The sequence below is a fragment of the Mastomys coucha genome, unplaced genomic scaffold (genome assembly GCF_008632895.1).
Source record: "Mastomys coucha isolate ucsf_1 unplaced genomic scaffold, UCSF_Mcou_1 pScaffold22, whole genome shotgun sequence".
Taxonomy (NCBI): domain Eukaryota; kingdom Metazoa; phylum Chordata; class Mammalia; order Rodentia; family Muridae; genus Mastomys; species Mastomys coucha.
Window position 1 is genome coordinate 263661803 of NW_022196905.1, and position 15431 is coordinate 263677233.

Genomic DNA, 15431 nt, shown 5'->3' on the forward strand with positions numbered 1-15431 from the left:
TCTAGGCTCCAGATGCCTGTACTCCACTGCTGCTGCTGTTCTTGGTGGTCATTGCATGGTACTGGCATCTCCAAAACACTGCTGTCTTCCACTGTAAGTAGGCTTCATCAATAGCCTCTCATAGGCTCTCTTCATGGTGCCAAGCCTCAACTCCTTTGTATGACCCCTTCAGTCCTGGGCCATCAATTGCAACTGAGGCTGCACCTTCACTTATGGCCTTCCATGGCCTCTCACTGTGCTGAACCTCAGCTGCTCTTTATGACCCCTTCGTGCTGTCAAAACCAGTACAACCTGGGTGAATCTTACATATTACCAAGTCCTGCTGCAGCACAAGGTACAACCTTGGCTATCTCTGGAGCACAGCCTCTTTGTGCTCTCAGAAAACACTTCCTAGAAGATGTCACCTCAGTGATGCTGGTCTCTTCTTAATCACCGCTAATTTCTTAGCTCCAGCTAACCAGCATCAATAGTCCCAGTAATGCAAAGTTTTCACTTAGTAGTTCTGGTATCTTGTTAATCACAGTTGATTCTTCAGCCCCAGCTAACCAAAACCACAGAATCTTCACAATCAAAACAACATGGCCCTGATAAGAGTCTTTAATCTTCCCTCTGAAATTTCACAAGTCAGGCCTCCATCCTCTGCACTGTTCTCAATATGATCTTCCAAGCTCCCACAGAACATCTCACAGAGTTCTTTAACAACCAATGGCTCTTCTAGCTCAAAGTTCCAAAGTCCTTCCACAGTCCTCCCCAAAACATGGTCAGGTTGTCACAGGAATACCCCACTCCCAGTACCAATTTATCTTAGTCAGGGTTTCTATTCCTGCACAAACATCATGACCAAGAAGCAAGTTGGGGAGGAAAGGGTTTATTCAACTTACACTTCCACATTGCTATTGGTCACCAGAGGAAGTCAGGACTGGAACTCAAGCAGGTCAGGAAGCAGGAGCTGACGCAGAGGCCATGGAGGGATGTTCCTAACTGGCTTGCTTCCCCTAGCTTGCTCTGCCTGCTCTCTTATAGAACCCAAGACTTCCAGCCCAGGGATGGCACCACCCACAAGGGGCCCTACCCTCTTGATCACTAATTGAGAAAATGCCCCACAGCTGGGTCTCATGGAGGCACTTCCCCATCTGAAGCTCCCTTCTCTGTGATAACTCCAGCCTGTGTCAAGTTGACACACAAAGCCAGCCAGTACGGGAATACATTTGTCTATGTCCATGCCACGTGGAGATCAAAGGTCAACGCTGTATGTCTTTCCTCACCTTTAATTTTTAAAAATGTATTTTGGATTTATTTACCTTACGTGTACAGGTGTGTTTTCTGCATTTATGCGTAAACTGGTGCCAGGGTAAGTCAGGTATGGGCATTGGATCCCCTGGAAATGGAGTTAGAGATGCTGGTGAGTGCCATGTGGGAGCTGGGAACTGCATCCTGGTCCTCTGCAGGAGCAACAAGTGCTCTTGGGGAGCAGAGGCCCATTTACATCTTGAAGATGGTGGCCTTAGAAAGCCTGCCTTTGCATTCTGCTGGTATGATACATAGCTGAGAAGGCCTGCTTTTCTAATCCATTTGGTACTATCAAGGTTACTTGGTACCTACTGCACCCTTTGTCAGCTCTCAAACCTCTCCATCTTCAATTTTTGAGGCCAACTCTTTCCCTGAACATGAAGCTCATCAGTTTGGCTCCAGGGTCTGTGAACTGCAGGGACACTCCTGACTCTGCCTCCCAGCACAGGGACAGCAAGCATGCACCACCACACATGGCACTTTAACCTGGACTCAGGGTGGGGTGGGGTGGGGTCAAACTCAGGTTTTCAGCTTGCACTTTACCTGCTGAGCCATTTTCTGAGGCCTGTAGCTAAATTTTATCACACTTATATGTTCTAGGTCCTATTCTAAACTGTTTATACAGATGCTAACAAGAACCTTGTACACGGGGTCTTTCTAACCGTCCCCTCACTGAGGGGGAACTGAGGCACACAGACGTCAAACAGCCTGTAGAATGTTGCACAACGAGCAGTCGATATGGTCAGGCTTGGACCAGACAGTAAGGTGACAGGATTCCTTACTGTACCTATTTCTGCAGGGTAGCTAGGTGAGGGCTTAGCCCCCGTAGTCCACTGTGTGAGATGAAGGGGCAGGCGGCCTTTGTGTCACAGCCAGTGTCTTAGTTAGGGTTTTACTGCCGTGAACAGACACTATGACCAGGAACAGTTAAATGGGACTGGCTTACAGGTTCAGAGGTTCAGTCCATATCATCAAGGCAGGAGCATGGCATCATCCAGGCAAGCATGATGGAGGGATGTTGAGAGTTCTACATCTTCATCTGAAGGCTGCTAATGGAAGACTCACTTCCAGGCAGCTAGGATGAAGGTCTTAAAGCCCACACTGACAGTGACACACCTACTTCAACAGGGCCACACCTTCTAATAGTGCCACTGCCTGGGCCGAGCATATACAGACTATCACAGTCACGGAGCCCTCAGGAACGCATTGGGAATGTGGGCCATGGACACTTGGCTACTACAAACCCAAGTGTCATTCAATAGTGACTGGAATACATGACAGAGTCATATGCTGATATTTTGGTGTCAGGTGCCTTGCTTTGCAAGCCCTCTCCTGGAGGGACATGCTATGCACCATCGACACTAGGACAGTCACTGGGGAGCCACCGAGGCTGTGTCCCCAGGACCTGCACTGACAGGCTGTCAGACATACAGCAGGTCCTGCTGCTCTGCCAGCAGAAGGCTGGGATGCTGGGCTGACTGGGCATCTGCAGAGGAGCACCAACTTGCTTTTGATTTTGAAAGACAGGATGTTGTGTAGCTCAGGCTAGCTTGAACTCCCTATGCTGGTAAGGGTGACCTTGATCTTCTGATCTTTCTGCCTCATGTCTCAAGGACTGGGTATCATGGGAGTGTCCCACCATGCCTGGCTTGGGATCATGAGTTTTCATGCTGTGTCTTTGGTAGGTGTACTCACAGAGACCTACATGGCTAACATGCCCTCCACGTGCAGCTCCTACTGATTCAATAACATACACTGTTTCTCTTCTCTTCTCAGACAGTAGGCATGGCTCACCGCCTGCAGTAGCCCCCCAGAGGTGGCGCCTGGTGCAGATCCTACTGATTCAGTAACATACACTGTTTCTCTTCTCTTCTCAGACAGTGGGCATGGCTCACCGCCTACAGTAGCCCCTCAGAGGCGGCGCCTGACACGGAGACCAGGCTACATGAGAAGCACAGCCGGTTCTGGGATCAGGTTCCTCTCTCCAGCAGTGGCCATGCTGTGCCCAAGCTCAGCAGGGCTGACAGGCCAGGAGTCCCACCACTCACCGTCTAGGGCTGGACAATGCGGCCTTGACCTTGGGAGCCACTGCCGAGGCTCATTGGTGGGCAACCCTTTTCTCAAGAGCTCCCATGCCCCTGTTGTGGCCTCTGAGAGCTACCTGCACCCAGTCCAGGGCTCTATGAGAAAAAAGCCAGTGCACTTTGGGGTTTATTCCAAGAACGACAGCAGACAATCTGAGAGGCTGGCTGGGCCATGTAAGCCTGGGGACGGCGTGTGTTGGCAAGAATTTTTATCTTCAGACAGCTCTAAGTCTCTAGCTCCTAGCCTTGATGTAGCCAGCAGCAAGGGAGCAAGGGGCCTGAAGACTGTGAAACCTCTGGCATCACTGGTGTTGAATGGCCCCACTGACACTTCATCCCTTCCCGGCTTCCAAGACACCTTTACTTCCAACTTCAGCTTCATCCGACTCTCCCTTGGTGCTACTGGAGAACGCGGAGAAGCAGAAGGTTGCCTGCCATCCAGAGAGGCCGAACCCCTGCATCAGAGGCCCCAAGAGATGGCAGCTGAAGCATCCAGATCAGACAGGCCCCACGGGGACTCTCGGCATCTCTGGACATTCAGTCTTCCGGCTGCTCCAGATTTGGTGGACTTGGCTCAAGTGGCAAAGAGCAGCAGGCAACCAGAAAGTGGCAAGGTCTCTTCCTCGGATGCTGGCTTCTCTTCCCAGGATGCATCCGCCGCTGGTGGGCGGAGCGACCGGGGCGGCGGCTGGGCGGATGCCCAGGGATGGCATACTTTGCTCAGGGAATGGGAGCCGGTGCTGCAGGACTATCTACTGAGCAACCGCAGGCAGCTGGAGGTGTGTGTTCTTCAGGAATCTGTCACCCAAGTTCAGTTTTGCGTGGAGGTGGGGAGTGGGCCGCTGTCTGAGTGCTGATCCTGGAAGCTGCAATAGCTCTTGGGATGGCTGACTGAAAAGACATGGCGGCACATCTGTCTCCTCCACATGTGAATGCGCTTGCTCTGCTTTCTGGCTGTGTGGCTTAGGTGCTGGCATGTCCTCTCTGATGGGGCCCATGCTTCTCTCCAACCTTTGACCTGCAGCGTGGTTTGTTCAGCTTAGGACGCTGGGAACTGGCTCAGTGGGTAAAGGAACTTGCTGCCAAGTCTGACTTCTGAGTTTGATTCCACCCACATGGTGGAAGAGGGAGGTGACTTCTGCCAGCCATTTTCTCCCCTAACCCTACAGCAAACAAATGTGATAAAATAAGACACTGGGAGAGTAAGCGGGGTGGGAGCCAGTTCAGATTTGGAAAGAGTGAGAAGTTAGGAGGGGGAGAAGTCTGATTGGGCAGGTCCCATCCTCCTCCTTTGCTTCATTGCCCCATGGGCTGTGTGGGTCCTCCTACCAAGAGACTATGAGCATATGTTTGTGTGCATATGTGTATGTGTGTGTATGTTGTGTGTAGTATGTGGTATATGTGTGTATGGTGTATGTGGTGTGTGTGTGTATATGTGTGTATGTGTGTGTGGTGTGTGTCTGTGTGAGTGTGTGTGTGGTATGTGGTAACTATGAATATGTGATGTGTGAGTGTGTGTGGTATATGTGTGTGTGGTGGTGGTGTGTGTATGTGTGGTATGTGATGTGTGTGTGGTATGTGGTGTGTGCACATATATGTGTGTGTGTGTGTGTGGTGTGCATGTCTGTGTGAGTGTGTGTGTTATGATGTGGTATGTATGAGTATGTGGTGTGTGAGTGTGTATGTGGTTTGTATGTGAGTATGTGGGGATTGGGGGGAGTGAGGACAACCTTGGGTGTCATCTTCAATTTTGTCACAGTGCTTGAGTGCATTGATTAGGCCAGTGGGCCTCAGGGATTCTTCTGTCCCCTCCTTCTGTGAGCTGGGATTACAAGCACCAGTCACTATGCCCAGTTTTCTCTGCGAGTTCTAAGCATGGAGCTCAGGTCTTTACACTTGCCACGCAAGTTCCTGACTGACTGCCCATCTCCTCAGCGTTCAGCTTCAGCATTTAGAAGCAAGTCCTGGCCATAGCCTATTAGGAAGTTGTTCTGGGAAGGAAGGCGTAGCTGCCAGTGGTTCTCTACTCCCTTGTCCATATCTCCCCCATTCCTGTGCTGGGGATAAAACCAGGGCCTTGTGCATGCTAGGCACATATCACTGAGCTACATGTCCATCCCAAGACAGCAGCTTCCCTGTGATGGTCCCTTCAAGCAGGGCCTCAGCCCCTCCTGGGCTGGCTAGCCTGGAGGCAGCTATGGTTGGTGCCTGGCTCCTCTTGGCTCTCATTTCCCACATTCACCCTCTGCATGATGCTCTGAGGGTTAGAGCAGAGGCCATTTGGCCTGCATTCTGTGATAATGGCACATTGCTGTGGTATTTGTAACATTCTAAGTCTTTCTGGGGAGTTCATGCTTAAATTGTGCTTTATGTTCCAATAACTTTTTTCTTTTCTTTTTTTAAAGAATTATTTATTTATCTTATGTATATGAGTACACTGTAGCTGTACAGATGGCCATGAGCCATCATGTGGCTGCTGGGAATTGAACTCAGATGGCCCCACTCACTCCGGCCCTGCTCGATCCAGTGTAATACACTGTAGCTGTCTTCAGACACACCAGAAGAGGGCATCAGATCTCATTACGGGTGGTTGTGAGCCACCATGTGGTTGCTGGGATCTGAACTCAGGACCTTCAGAAGAGCAGTCAGTGCTCTTACCTGCTGTCATCTTGCCAGCCCCCAAATAACTTTTTTCATAAACATGAACTTGGCATTGGAAAACTGTATATGTGTGTATTTTTTTAAAAAGATTTATTTTATGTTGTATATGAGTACACTGAATAGCTGTACAGATAGTTGTGAGCCTTCATCTGGCTGTTGGGAATGGCTTTTAGGACCTCTGCTCACTCCGGTCAGCCCCACTCGCTCCAGCCCAAAGATTTATTTATTATTATAAATAACTACACTGTAGTTGTCCTCAGACACACCAGAATCGGGCGTCAGATCTCATTACAGATGGTTGTGAGCCACCATGTGGATGCTGGGATTTGAACTCAGGACCTTTGGAAGAGTAGTCAGTGTTCTTACCTGCTGAGCCATCTCACCAGCCCCGTGTGTGTGTGTGTGTGTGTGTGTGTGTGTGTGTGTTTAAAAAGAGTTTAAGTAGAACTTGACTTTTGAAATGGTCTCCCAATTTTAAAAAGAGTATTGCTTTTCAGGATTTTAACTTTTTATTACCTTTTTTTTACTTATATGTGTGCATGTGTGCATGGTGGTACTTGTACAGAGGTCAGAGAACTCCTTGTGGGAATTGTGGGGGGGGTCCTGGGGACCAAGCTCAGGTTCTTGGGCTTGGTGGCGCAGGCCTTCACCCTTGAGCCATCCGGACAGCCCACTTTTGAAATAGTTTTTAGGTGCTCATAGATTTCACAAAATGAACTTGCTTGAATTAATTTGTGATTTATGTCTTATGTTTCCCCTTCACATTGACACAGGTCACTTCCTTAAGTTTAAAGCTTCAGAAACTTCAAGAAAAAGCAGTCGAGGATGGCGATTACGATACTGGTGAGTTCGAAGCTGTTCATCTTGGGAGCTGTGTGGTTGACTCCGGTGGGAGTCTCTGTTCTGGGATAGCTGGCTAGCCTGCTGCCCTCCCTGGTGGTCTGTGGATTTCACAGTGATTTGGAGCATCGACCTCTCCGGTAGGTTGAACTTTATCGATTGGCCAGGAACAAGTGTGGAATCTGCTCTAGAGGAAGCACACTAACTCGTCACCCACCTAAATGGAACTCACGAATCCATCAGCTGTGCCCAATATGGCACCCATGCTGTGCCTGGTAACATGGGGGCAACAGGGGGAGGGGGAAGAAAATGCCAGTCCTGTCTGTGGGATGGTGATGACATTGTCATGGGGCCTCATGCTCTCTATGCAAGATGTAGAAACGTTGTATTCGAGAGATGTCAGGCAACCCAGAGCCTGGCGTTGTATCCTCATGATTAAAAATATTCAAGAGAAGAAGGACAAATTATACCATGAGGCGGAGGTGGGGCGTGGAGCTAGTCAGAGGCCATTGAGGTGCCAAAGAGGAGTGGGACCAGAAAGAGGCGGTGCTGATTGGACCTGAGGCTGCGCTCACTGGGCCGGGTGGGTGGAGATAGGGAGCTTTCAGGGGTGTCTGGTTTGGAAGGAGCCTCAAGAGTTATGCTGGGTGTGGGGGAAAGGAGGGGGCTTAGGTGTTACGTCCTCCTTGTCCGGCAAGAAAGACGCGATGACACCAGCTCTTCCTTTTGCAGTTTATTTCAGGAAACTTTTAACAATGCTTCTCCCTCCTGTTCCTCCTGCCTGCTTCTCCTACTTCTGCCTTCTGCCACTCCTGCCTCTCTGGAGCCATTACTTAAGCTCCGCCTCCCGGCCCACCCTGTTGAGTACTCCCAAGCTTAGCCAATCCCAATGGGCTACGTAGCAAAAGCGGATAGGTCACCAGATGCGGAAGCAACCAATAGCAGCAAGCTTAGCCAAATAAGGGAGGCCGCTAGGGACTCAGCTCTCCACACTTAGGATAACTTAGGGTTCCCCCAGACACCTGTGGGGCTAACAGATGCTCCTGCTTGTGGCCTGGTTTAGGATACAGGACTGGCCAGGAAATATAGTGTAGAGCCGAGGACCCTCTGGAAGCTGCTAGCTCAGTGCTTAGGCTGCTACCTAATTAATGCTTAGCGCTGAGCTGTGTCACTCCAATCGCTATGCCTCGAGCGGTTAGAATTGCAGCCACATGGGCATCTAGGGATGTCTTTGGAAAGGAGCTTGTCAGTTCCTCTGAAGAGTAACAGTGCGCTGTCCTCTCTGTGTGCACCGCTGAGCTTCTCTTTAGAGAATGAGAGGATTTGGGGAAGGAGGTGGGACTCTTCAGGTTCTCCTAGTCCTCTGCCTGCAGGCCACCAGATCTCATCCTCCTTCATTGTCTGTTTTCCTGGGCACCCCCCATCAGCATCCTTTCTGGGAAACCTCCTTCAGCGCTTTTCTGGCTTGTTCCTTGTGTGCTCAGAGCTTCTGGAGTAGGCCTAGCACTCTATATTTTCTCTACTTTCCAGAGGACTTGGGGATTAAGGTTTGAGGAATTTTGGCTCTAAGATCCTTCCACAGAGGGGCAGGCCACAGGGCAGTGGCTGGAAGTCTTGAGGGGGCATCTGTCTGGTTCACAGTAAGTCACATCCTGTTTAAGTCCTCGGTTTGCACACTCGGCTTGCATATTGAGAGCATAAATGTGATGTGTGTATCTGGTCACTGGGCATTCAGTAAATGCTTTGTGAGGAGTTGAGATATCTTGGTACCCACACTCTCACCATCTTAGAGCAGACGAGGAGAAAGCACTACAGGCTGCTCATGGCAGAACATTTTTGTTCTTGGAGGTTAGGTTGAGAGAAGGGACAAAGCTATGGGAGGCAGATGTCATCCTGCAGTGAGACTCAACACTGACTGTTGTCTGTGATGGATGAACCCTGCCCCAGCTCACTTAGGTGATTACAGAGGTTTGAACATCAACCGTCTCCCAGAACCTCATAGATTTAAACACTTGGTTCCCAGCTCATGTCACTGTTTTAGAAGATCGTGGGACATTTAGAAAGTGGAGCCTAGCTGGCAGAAGCAGGGTGCTTGGGACGGGGTGGTCTTTGAAGGATTGACCCTCTTTGGGATTTAATCTGTGTTCTCTGCCATCTAGTCAGCCTTGATGTAAGATCTCCTGCCTCATGCTCTGACCGCTACCATCACCACTACCATGGTGAACGGAGAACCCTCTGAAACCATGAGCCCAAATCAGCCCTTCCTCCTTACATAACTTCTGTTAAAGAAGCAAGAAAAATAATGGAGTACAGAGTTCTCATAGATCATTGGGATTCAGGGTCAATGGGTCCTCGTCTATACTGGCCTGACGTTTATTGTAATGAGATTTGTTGAAAGACCCTGGAATATAACTTTAATTCCCACTAGTTTCTCCAGGTTCCTAAAAACATTGGGAGAATTGTTGAGATACACTCATGCCCTGTACGAACTTTGTTTCTTTTTTGTGTATAGGCAACAGCATACTTGTTCTCTGCCTTGGGGAAGGGTGTGTGACGATTGTGTGTGCCAGAGCACATGAGGGGAAGCTACAGGACAGCCACATGTCCTTGGGTTTCTGTTCCTTTTTCCTTTCGTTGTATGCTCAAGAGAAAGACATGGTTGGCACAGAATAGAAAGTTCCATGTTTTATCTCATTAAAATCACAGTGAGTTTACACTGCGAGGCCTCCCTGGAGATCCCCTAAGGACTCTGATTCCTGTCTCCATTGCCAGGGAAGTTTGGTACTTGTTGCTTTATCTTTGCAGCAGGCTGGGAAGCCTGGGGGAGAAAGAAGAATACTTTCCATGTTTGCTTAGGTCCTTTTCCCAGGAGACACTTCGAGTCTCTTTACATTAATGGCCGCCTGTGACTGAGGTGCTGAGGGCAGGGATGAGACTGGGAGATACCGCTGTTCAGACGCTGGGGTGTGGAGTAGACATTCCTGTGTATCTGTCTAGGACTCAACTGAGAGGGAGGAAAGGATTGTCCACAAGGATCCCGCATCAGTATCCCCCATGGTGTACTGTAACCCTGCATCAGTATCCCCATGGTGTACTGTAACCCTGCATCAGTATCCCCATGGTGTACTGTAACCCTGCATCAGTACCCCCATGGTGTACTGTAACCCTGCATCAGTATCCCCCATGGTGTACTGTAACCCTGCATCAGTATCCCCATGGTGTCACTTTACTGCCAAAGTGAGCAAAGAGGGGGTGTGCCGGCAGAGCAGAAACTCTTTGGATCTTAGCATCTCTCTCTGTCTCTCTGTCTCTCTATGTCTCCCAGTCTCTGTCTCTCTCTGACTCTCTCTGTCTCTGTCTCTGCCCCCCCCCCCCTTTCTGTATGTTTGGTCATGTGTATACAAGTGTGTAGAGATCAGAGGTTTGCTGGGAACTGAACCTGGGTTCTCTACAAGAGCAGTAAGTGCTCTTGTTTTAAATTACTGGATATTTTCTTTATTTACATTTCAAATGTTTTCCCTTTTCCAGGTCTCCACTTCAGGAGCCCTCTCTCCCCTTCTCCCTTCCCCTAGTAAGTGCTCTTAATTGCTGAGTAGTTTCCCAACCCCCAACACACCTTAGGAAAAACTTTAATGTTGTGGCATTATAGTACTGTTTTTATGTTTAAATGCATTTAGATGAGCACATGGTTAAGGTTAGGGTTAGGCATCATGTTACAATAGGTTACATAATTTTTTGTTTTTGTTTTTGTTTTGTTTTGTTTTAATCAAGTTGCCTACAGTGTTTAGCATAGCGGTATGCACCTTAGCACTGAGGGACTTGGCAGGCGGCACATGGAGCGGAGAGGGCTCTGTAGGCATCCACATGGGGCTGGGGAGACATTGATACAGAAGATTTTACCATGGAGGCTGCATCACGCAGCTGAGGGGTGTGTCAAACTGAACAGTGAAGCCAACGCTACTGCAGGCTGAGGGAAATGGCGGACTTCACTGTGAAGGCTAAGGGCGCAGCAATCTGTGCCACTTGGTTTGGGATGATCTACCTTACGGTGGCTGCACAGCAGAGCCATCCCAGGATGCCTGCAAGACTATGTCTCCAAGTTCTCTGTGGGCTTACGAAGCATGACGTCTTAGATGAAGACCTACGCCTCTCCCACCCACTCTCTCATACTGGTTTCTAGTTGCCTCTGGTTTTACCAGTTTCCCAGAGACTTTTGTCTCTTACTCTTTTCTTTTCTTTCTTTCTCTCTTTCTTTCTTTCTTTCTTTCTTTCTTTTTTTTTTTTTAAAGATTTATTTATTGTTATATGTAAGTACACTGTAGCTGTCCTCAGACACACCAGAAGAGGGCATCAGATCTCATTATGGGTGGTTATGAGCCACCATGTGGTTGCTGGGATTTGAACTCAGGACCTTCAGAAGAGTAGTCGGTGTTCTTATCCACTGAGCCATCTCACCAGCCCTCTTACTCTTTTCTAGGAAGCAAAATGTCACATGGTTGGAATATGAAATGTCCTCGCAGGTTTGTGTGTGCAACGTCTGGCCACACTGGCATGGGAAGGTTGTGAACTTTTACTAGATGGAGCCTCACTGGAGGGAGCCAGTCACTTGGTGTCTTAGTCAGGGTTTCTATTCCTGCACAAACATCATGACCAAGAAGAAAGTTGGGGAGGAAAGGGTTTATTCAGCTTACACTTCCACATTGCTGTTGATCACCAGGACAGGAACTCAAGCAAGTCAGGAAGCAGGAGCTGATGCAGAGGCCATGGAGGGATGTTCCTTACTGTCTTGTTTCCCCTGGCTTGCCCACTTTATCTCTTATAGAACCCAAGAGTACCAGCCCAGGGATGGTACCACCCACAATGAGCCCTCCCCATCTTGATCACCAACTGAGAAAATGCCTTACAGCTAGATCTCATGGAGGCATTTCCCCAACTGCTTGGTGCAGTAATGTGACCAGTAGCCTCGTGCTTTCCTGTTGTAGAGAAGAGCGACTCCGTTGCATGCCTGCCCTGCCACGACAGACTGTCTCCTCCGAACTGTGAACCCGCATAACCCTCTCCTCACTAAGCTCTTTCTGTTGGTATTTTTATTTTTATTTCTATTGTCACAGACACTAATATACAAAGTAACCGTCGATTGATGTCTGATCATCACAGTGTCAAGAGGGTTTGTGTGTGTGGCTCTGGAAAAGTTCCATCCATTAGCTGGGTATTATGCATATTATAATAAAGAGCTGCCCCGGACCACAGCCTGCAATTGAATTGACTGACAGCTTTTACTGGCAGAACATTCTAACTCTTTTATTTTTTTTTGCACAAAGTGACAGAAACAATTAACTTATTTGACCCAAGACCCTTAAAAACACCCTCATGAGCTGTGGAAAAATTGGTGATAATGTATTTATACATTGTTTTTGTTTTTCTGTATGTTTTCAGTTGAGGCATTGTGAAAATGAGTTCTGCAGTATTTAGCGTCTCCTTTTCCTATCTCTTTTGATGGGGATTGTTGTGTTTATAAAAAGATAAAGAGGGGGGATATGCTTTGGTGGAGGTGTGTGTAGTCAGGTGTGGGGGAACAGGGTGTCTTGGCAGGCCCATGCTGAGGCATCCCTTCCTCCTGAGGGACAAGCCACAGAATAGAGTTTATTCAGGGCATGGGGAGGGGAGTTGAGAGGGTAGTAGATGCAGAGAAAAGCAGAGAGAGGGAGAGAGAGCGAGAGCAAGAGAGAGAGAGAGAGAGAGAGAGAGAGAGAGAGAGAGCAGAGAAGTAGAGGCCAGCCATGAGCAATTGGAGAGAGAGGAGGGAAGGGGTGAGAAGACAGAGCAGGAGCAAGAAGTCAAGAGCAAGAGAGAGCTGAGGGGGCAAGTGGCCCCTTTTATAGTGAGTCAGGCATACCTGTCTGTTGCCAGGTAACCGTGGGGCAGAGCTTAGGCAAAATGCTAACAGAGATGGTTCAGCAAGGGCAGGAGAGAGTTGTGAGATGGTAGAGAAGACAGGGGTGTCAGAGTGGCAGCTACTGTCTGCCCTGCAGGGTGCACTTGGGCTCCTGTTTGCTCCAGGGTAAAACAGGAGTGTAACCCTGTTCCCTGGTGTGGGAGGAGTCGACGTGATGGTGCTATGTACGAGGCACCGAGGCACCGACAGCTCAGTGTGTGGAAGGATGGGTTCCCTTGCTTCCTGTGCTCCATACATATTAGAAAGCGCCCGGAAACAGAGGCTTCGGAATGACCTATGATGGCAGTTATCACAGCAGCAAGAAGAAGGCAGGGCAGGGTAATTTGGCTTCTTGCCTTCTATGTGGCAATAAGAAGCTCCTTGTATATGATCTGATTTCTTTCAAGGTGAGAAAATAAAATTGTAAATGAGGTAGAGCAAGCTCCGTCCTAAAGCATGCACATTAGAGTGAAGTGTTTGAAGTCTGAATATGCTAAACATCTTAGTGAATGGGCTTTTCTTCATGGTAGGCTTCTGGATCTGTTACCTCGTTAATTTTATGGATTTTTTTTTTTTGGATGACATTGAATGTCGCTGAAGGAAATAAATTTGTAACCCTGCTTGGGTTTAAGGAGGACCCAACATTCATTATTGTTGAAGTTAGTTTTAGTTTTTAATTACCAACTTAACACAGCCTAGACTCACCTGACAGGAGAGATTCAATTGAGGAACTGCCTAGATAAGACTAGCTTGTGGCGATGTCTATTTTGAATTGTCTTGATTAAATATCTTGTTAAATGATGCTGGAAGATACAGCCCACTTTGGGTGGCATCATTACCTAGGCAGGTGGTCCTGACCTGTATAAGAAAGCTAGCTGAGTATGAACCTGTATAAGCCAGCCAGTCTGCCAGCCAGTAACATCCTTCATGGCTTCTGCCTCAGGTTCTTGCTTGAGTTATTGCTTTGACATCCCTCCACAAAGGGCTGTGACCTCAAAGCCAAATAAATCATTTCCTCCCCTAAGTTGATTTTGCTTAGAATGTTTCATTACAGCAACAGAATGGAACTAGACAATTATTCTGGCTTAGCTCGAGATAGCATCTTACTGTGTAGCCCAGGCAGGTCTTGAACTCCTGACCCTTCAGCCTGTTATCACACAGCTGGAATTATAGGTGCAGTGCATACCCAGGCTTGATCCTTCTGGTTTTGAAGCTAGAGGGGGAGGATGGAAAGGGACAGAATCAAAGTGGAACCCGGATGCAGAGAACAGATGCAGATGCAGAGATGGGGGGGGAGTGCTTTGTCCTGTCCTCATGGGCATTGGCTCTTCTGTCAACTCTGGTTTTGTGGGCAGAGAGGATAATGAGCCATCTCAAGAAAAGTGTCACTGTTCCTTTTAAAACTATTACAAACATGGTGGCCATTTCCTCTCCACACAGGTGATGCCCTTGCCTTGATGCCTGGCACTGTGCCTTGGATCACCGGACGGCTTTTTGTTTGTATGGATGGTCCAGGCATTTGATTCAGTCTTGTGTCCTGTCTAATGAAAACGCAGCACATGTAGTGACCACCTGCTCTCAATGGTGGATCCGTGGCTGTTTCCTCTAGACTTAACATGACCTGAAGTCTTTGGTGTGGGGATGCGGTTGCTCTAAAGGCCCTGTCTGCTTAAGTTAGCTTAAGTGTCAACTTGAGAGAATCTAGAATCTCCTGGACAAGGGGCCTCTGAGCACACTCATGCGCGGGGTGGGGGGCGGGGGGTATCTTACTTGCTTTAATTGTGGCAGGGAGACCTGCCCACTGTGGGTGGGGCCGTCCCCTGGCTGGGATCCTGGCCAGTGTAAATGCAGAAAGGGAGCTGCTCAGTCACAAGCATTCATTGCTCCCTGATTCCCGTGCTTGCAAGACGATCAGCTCCCTCAAGCTCCCAAGGCTGCCACTTCCCACAAGCTAGACTTTCTTCCTTAAGTTGCTTTTGTCATAGTATCTTTATTACAACAATAGGAAAATGACCAGCAAACTCTCCTCTGGAGATGGGCCCCAACCCCCCCCCTTCGACAAAAACTATTCGAGAAGTTTACTGAAGTCATCACTGCAGGGGAGTGGATCCCGAGCAGAACCAGGGTGTCTCGGTGGAGACATCTGTGAAAGGTCCTTTCTCGGATCCGCATGGGTGCCTATGGCTGGAGGTGTCCAGGCACAGTGTGATGAGCAGTCCTGAGGGAGTGTGAAGCAGCCCCAGGACCAAGCCTACCTCTGCTGTTCACTTGGCTCAGTGCACTGTTACTGGGCACCCTTCTCCCCAGCAGCTGGGCATCCTGTTTCACCAAGAGGAAAAGCAGACCTAGTGGGTCCAGGTGGCAAGGCTCGTGTTCAGAGTCAAGATGGATTGAAGAGCAACATGGGAAACATCCAAGAAGGAGCTGCTGGTCAGGTACAATCGCTGACCATCTCCAAACCCCCACTGTACACTGCCACGCACACTCGTCTACTCCAGTCACATCCACAATATCGGGGATAAAATCCTGATAAAGGATAAGAGGCAATAAGACTCCAAAAGGAGATCTGTGCCTCCTGGATTTCAGACAGTCGCTGGTATCCCCTAACTCAGACGTGTTCC

At 48.8% G+C, this 15431-nt stretch overlaps 1 protein-coding gene across 2 annotated transcripts in view; it reads left to right on the forward strand.

Annotated features, from left to right (window-relative positions):
• Positions 1 to 15431, forward strand: part of Disc1 (DISC1 scaffold protein) — a 220952-nt gene that overhangs the window by 35828 nt on the left and 169693 nt on the right. For both annotated transcript variants that reach the window (XM_031341819.1, XM_031341820.1), the window contains exons 2-3: positions 3168 to 4153; positions 6809 to 6878. In XM_031341819.1, the coding sequence (XP_031197679.1) occupies positions 3168 to 4153; positions 6809 to 6878 (1056 nt within the window). The remainder of the gene's footprint in view (positions 1 to 3167; positions 4154 to 6808; positions 6879 to 15431) is intronic.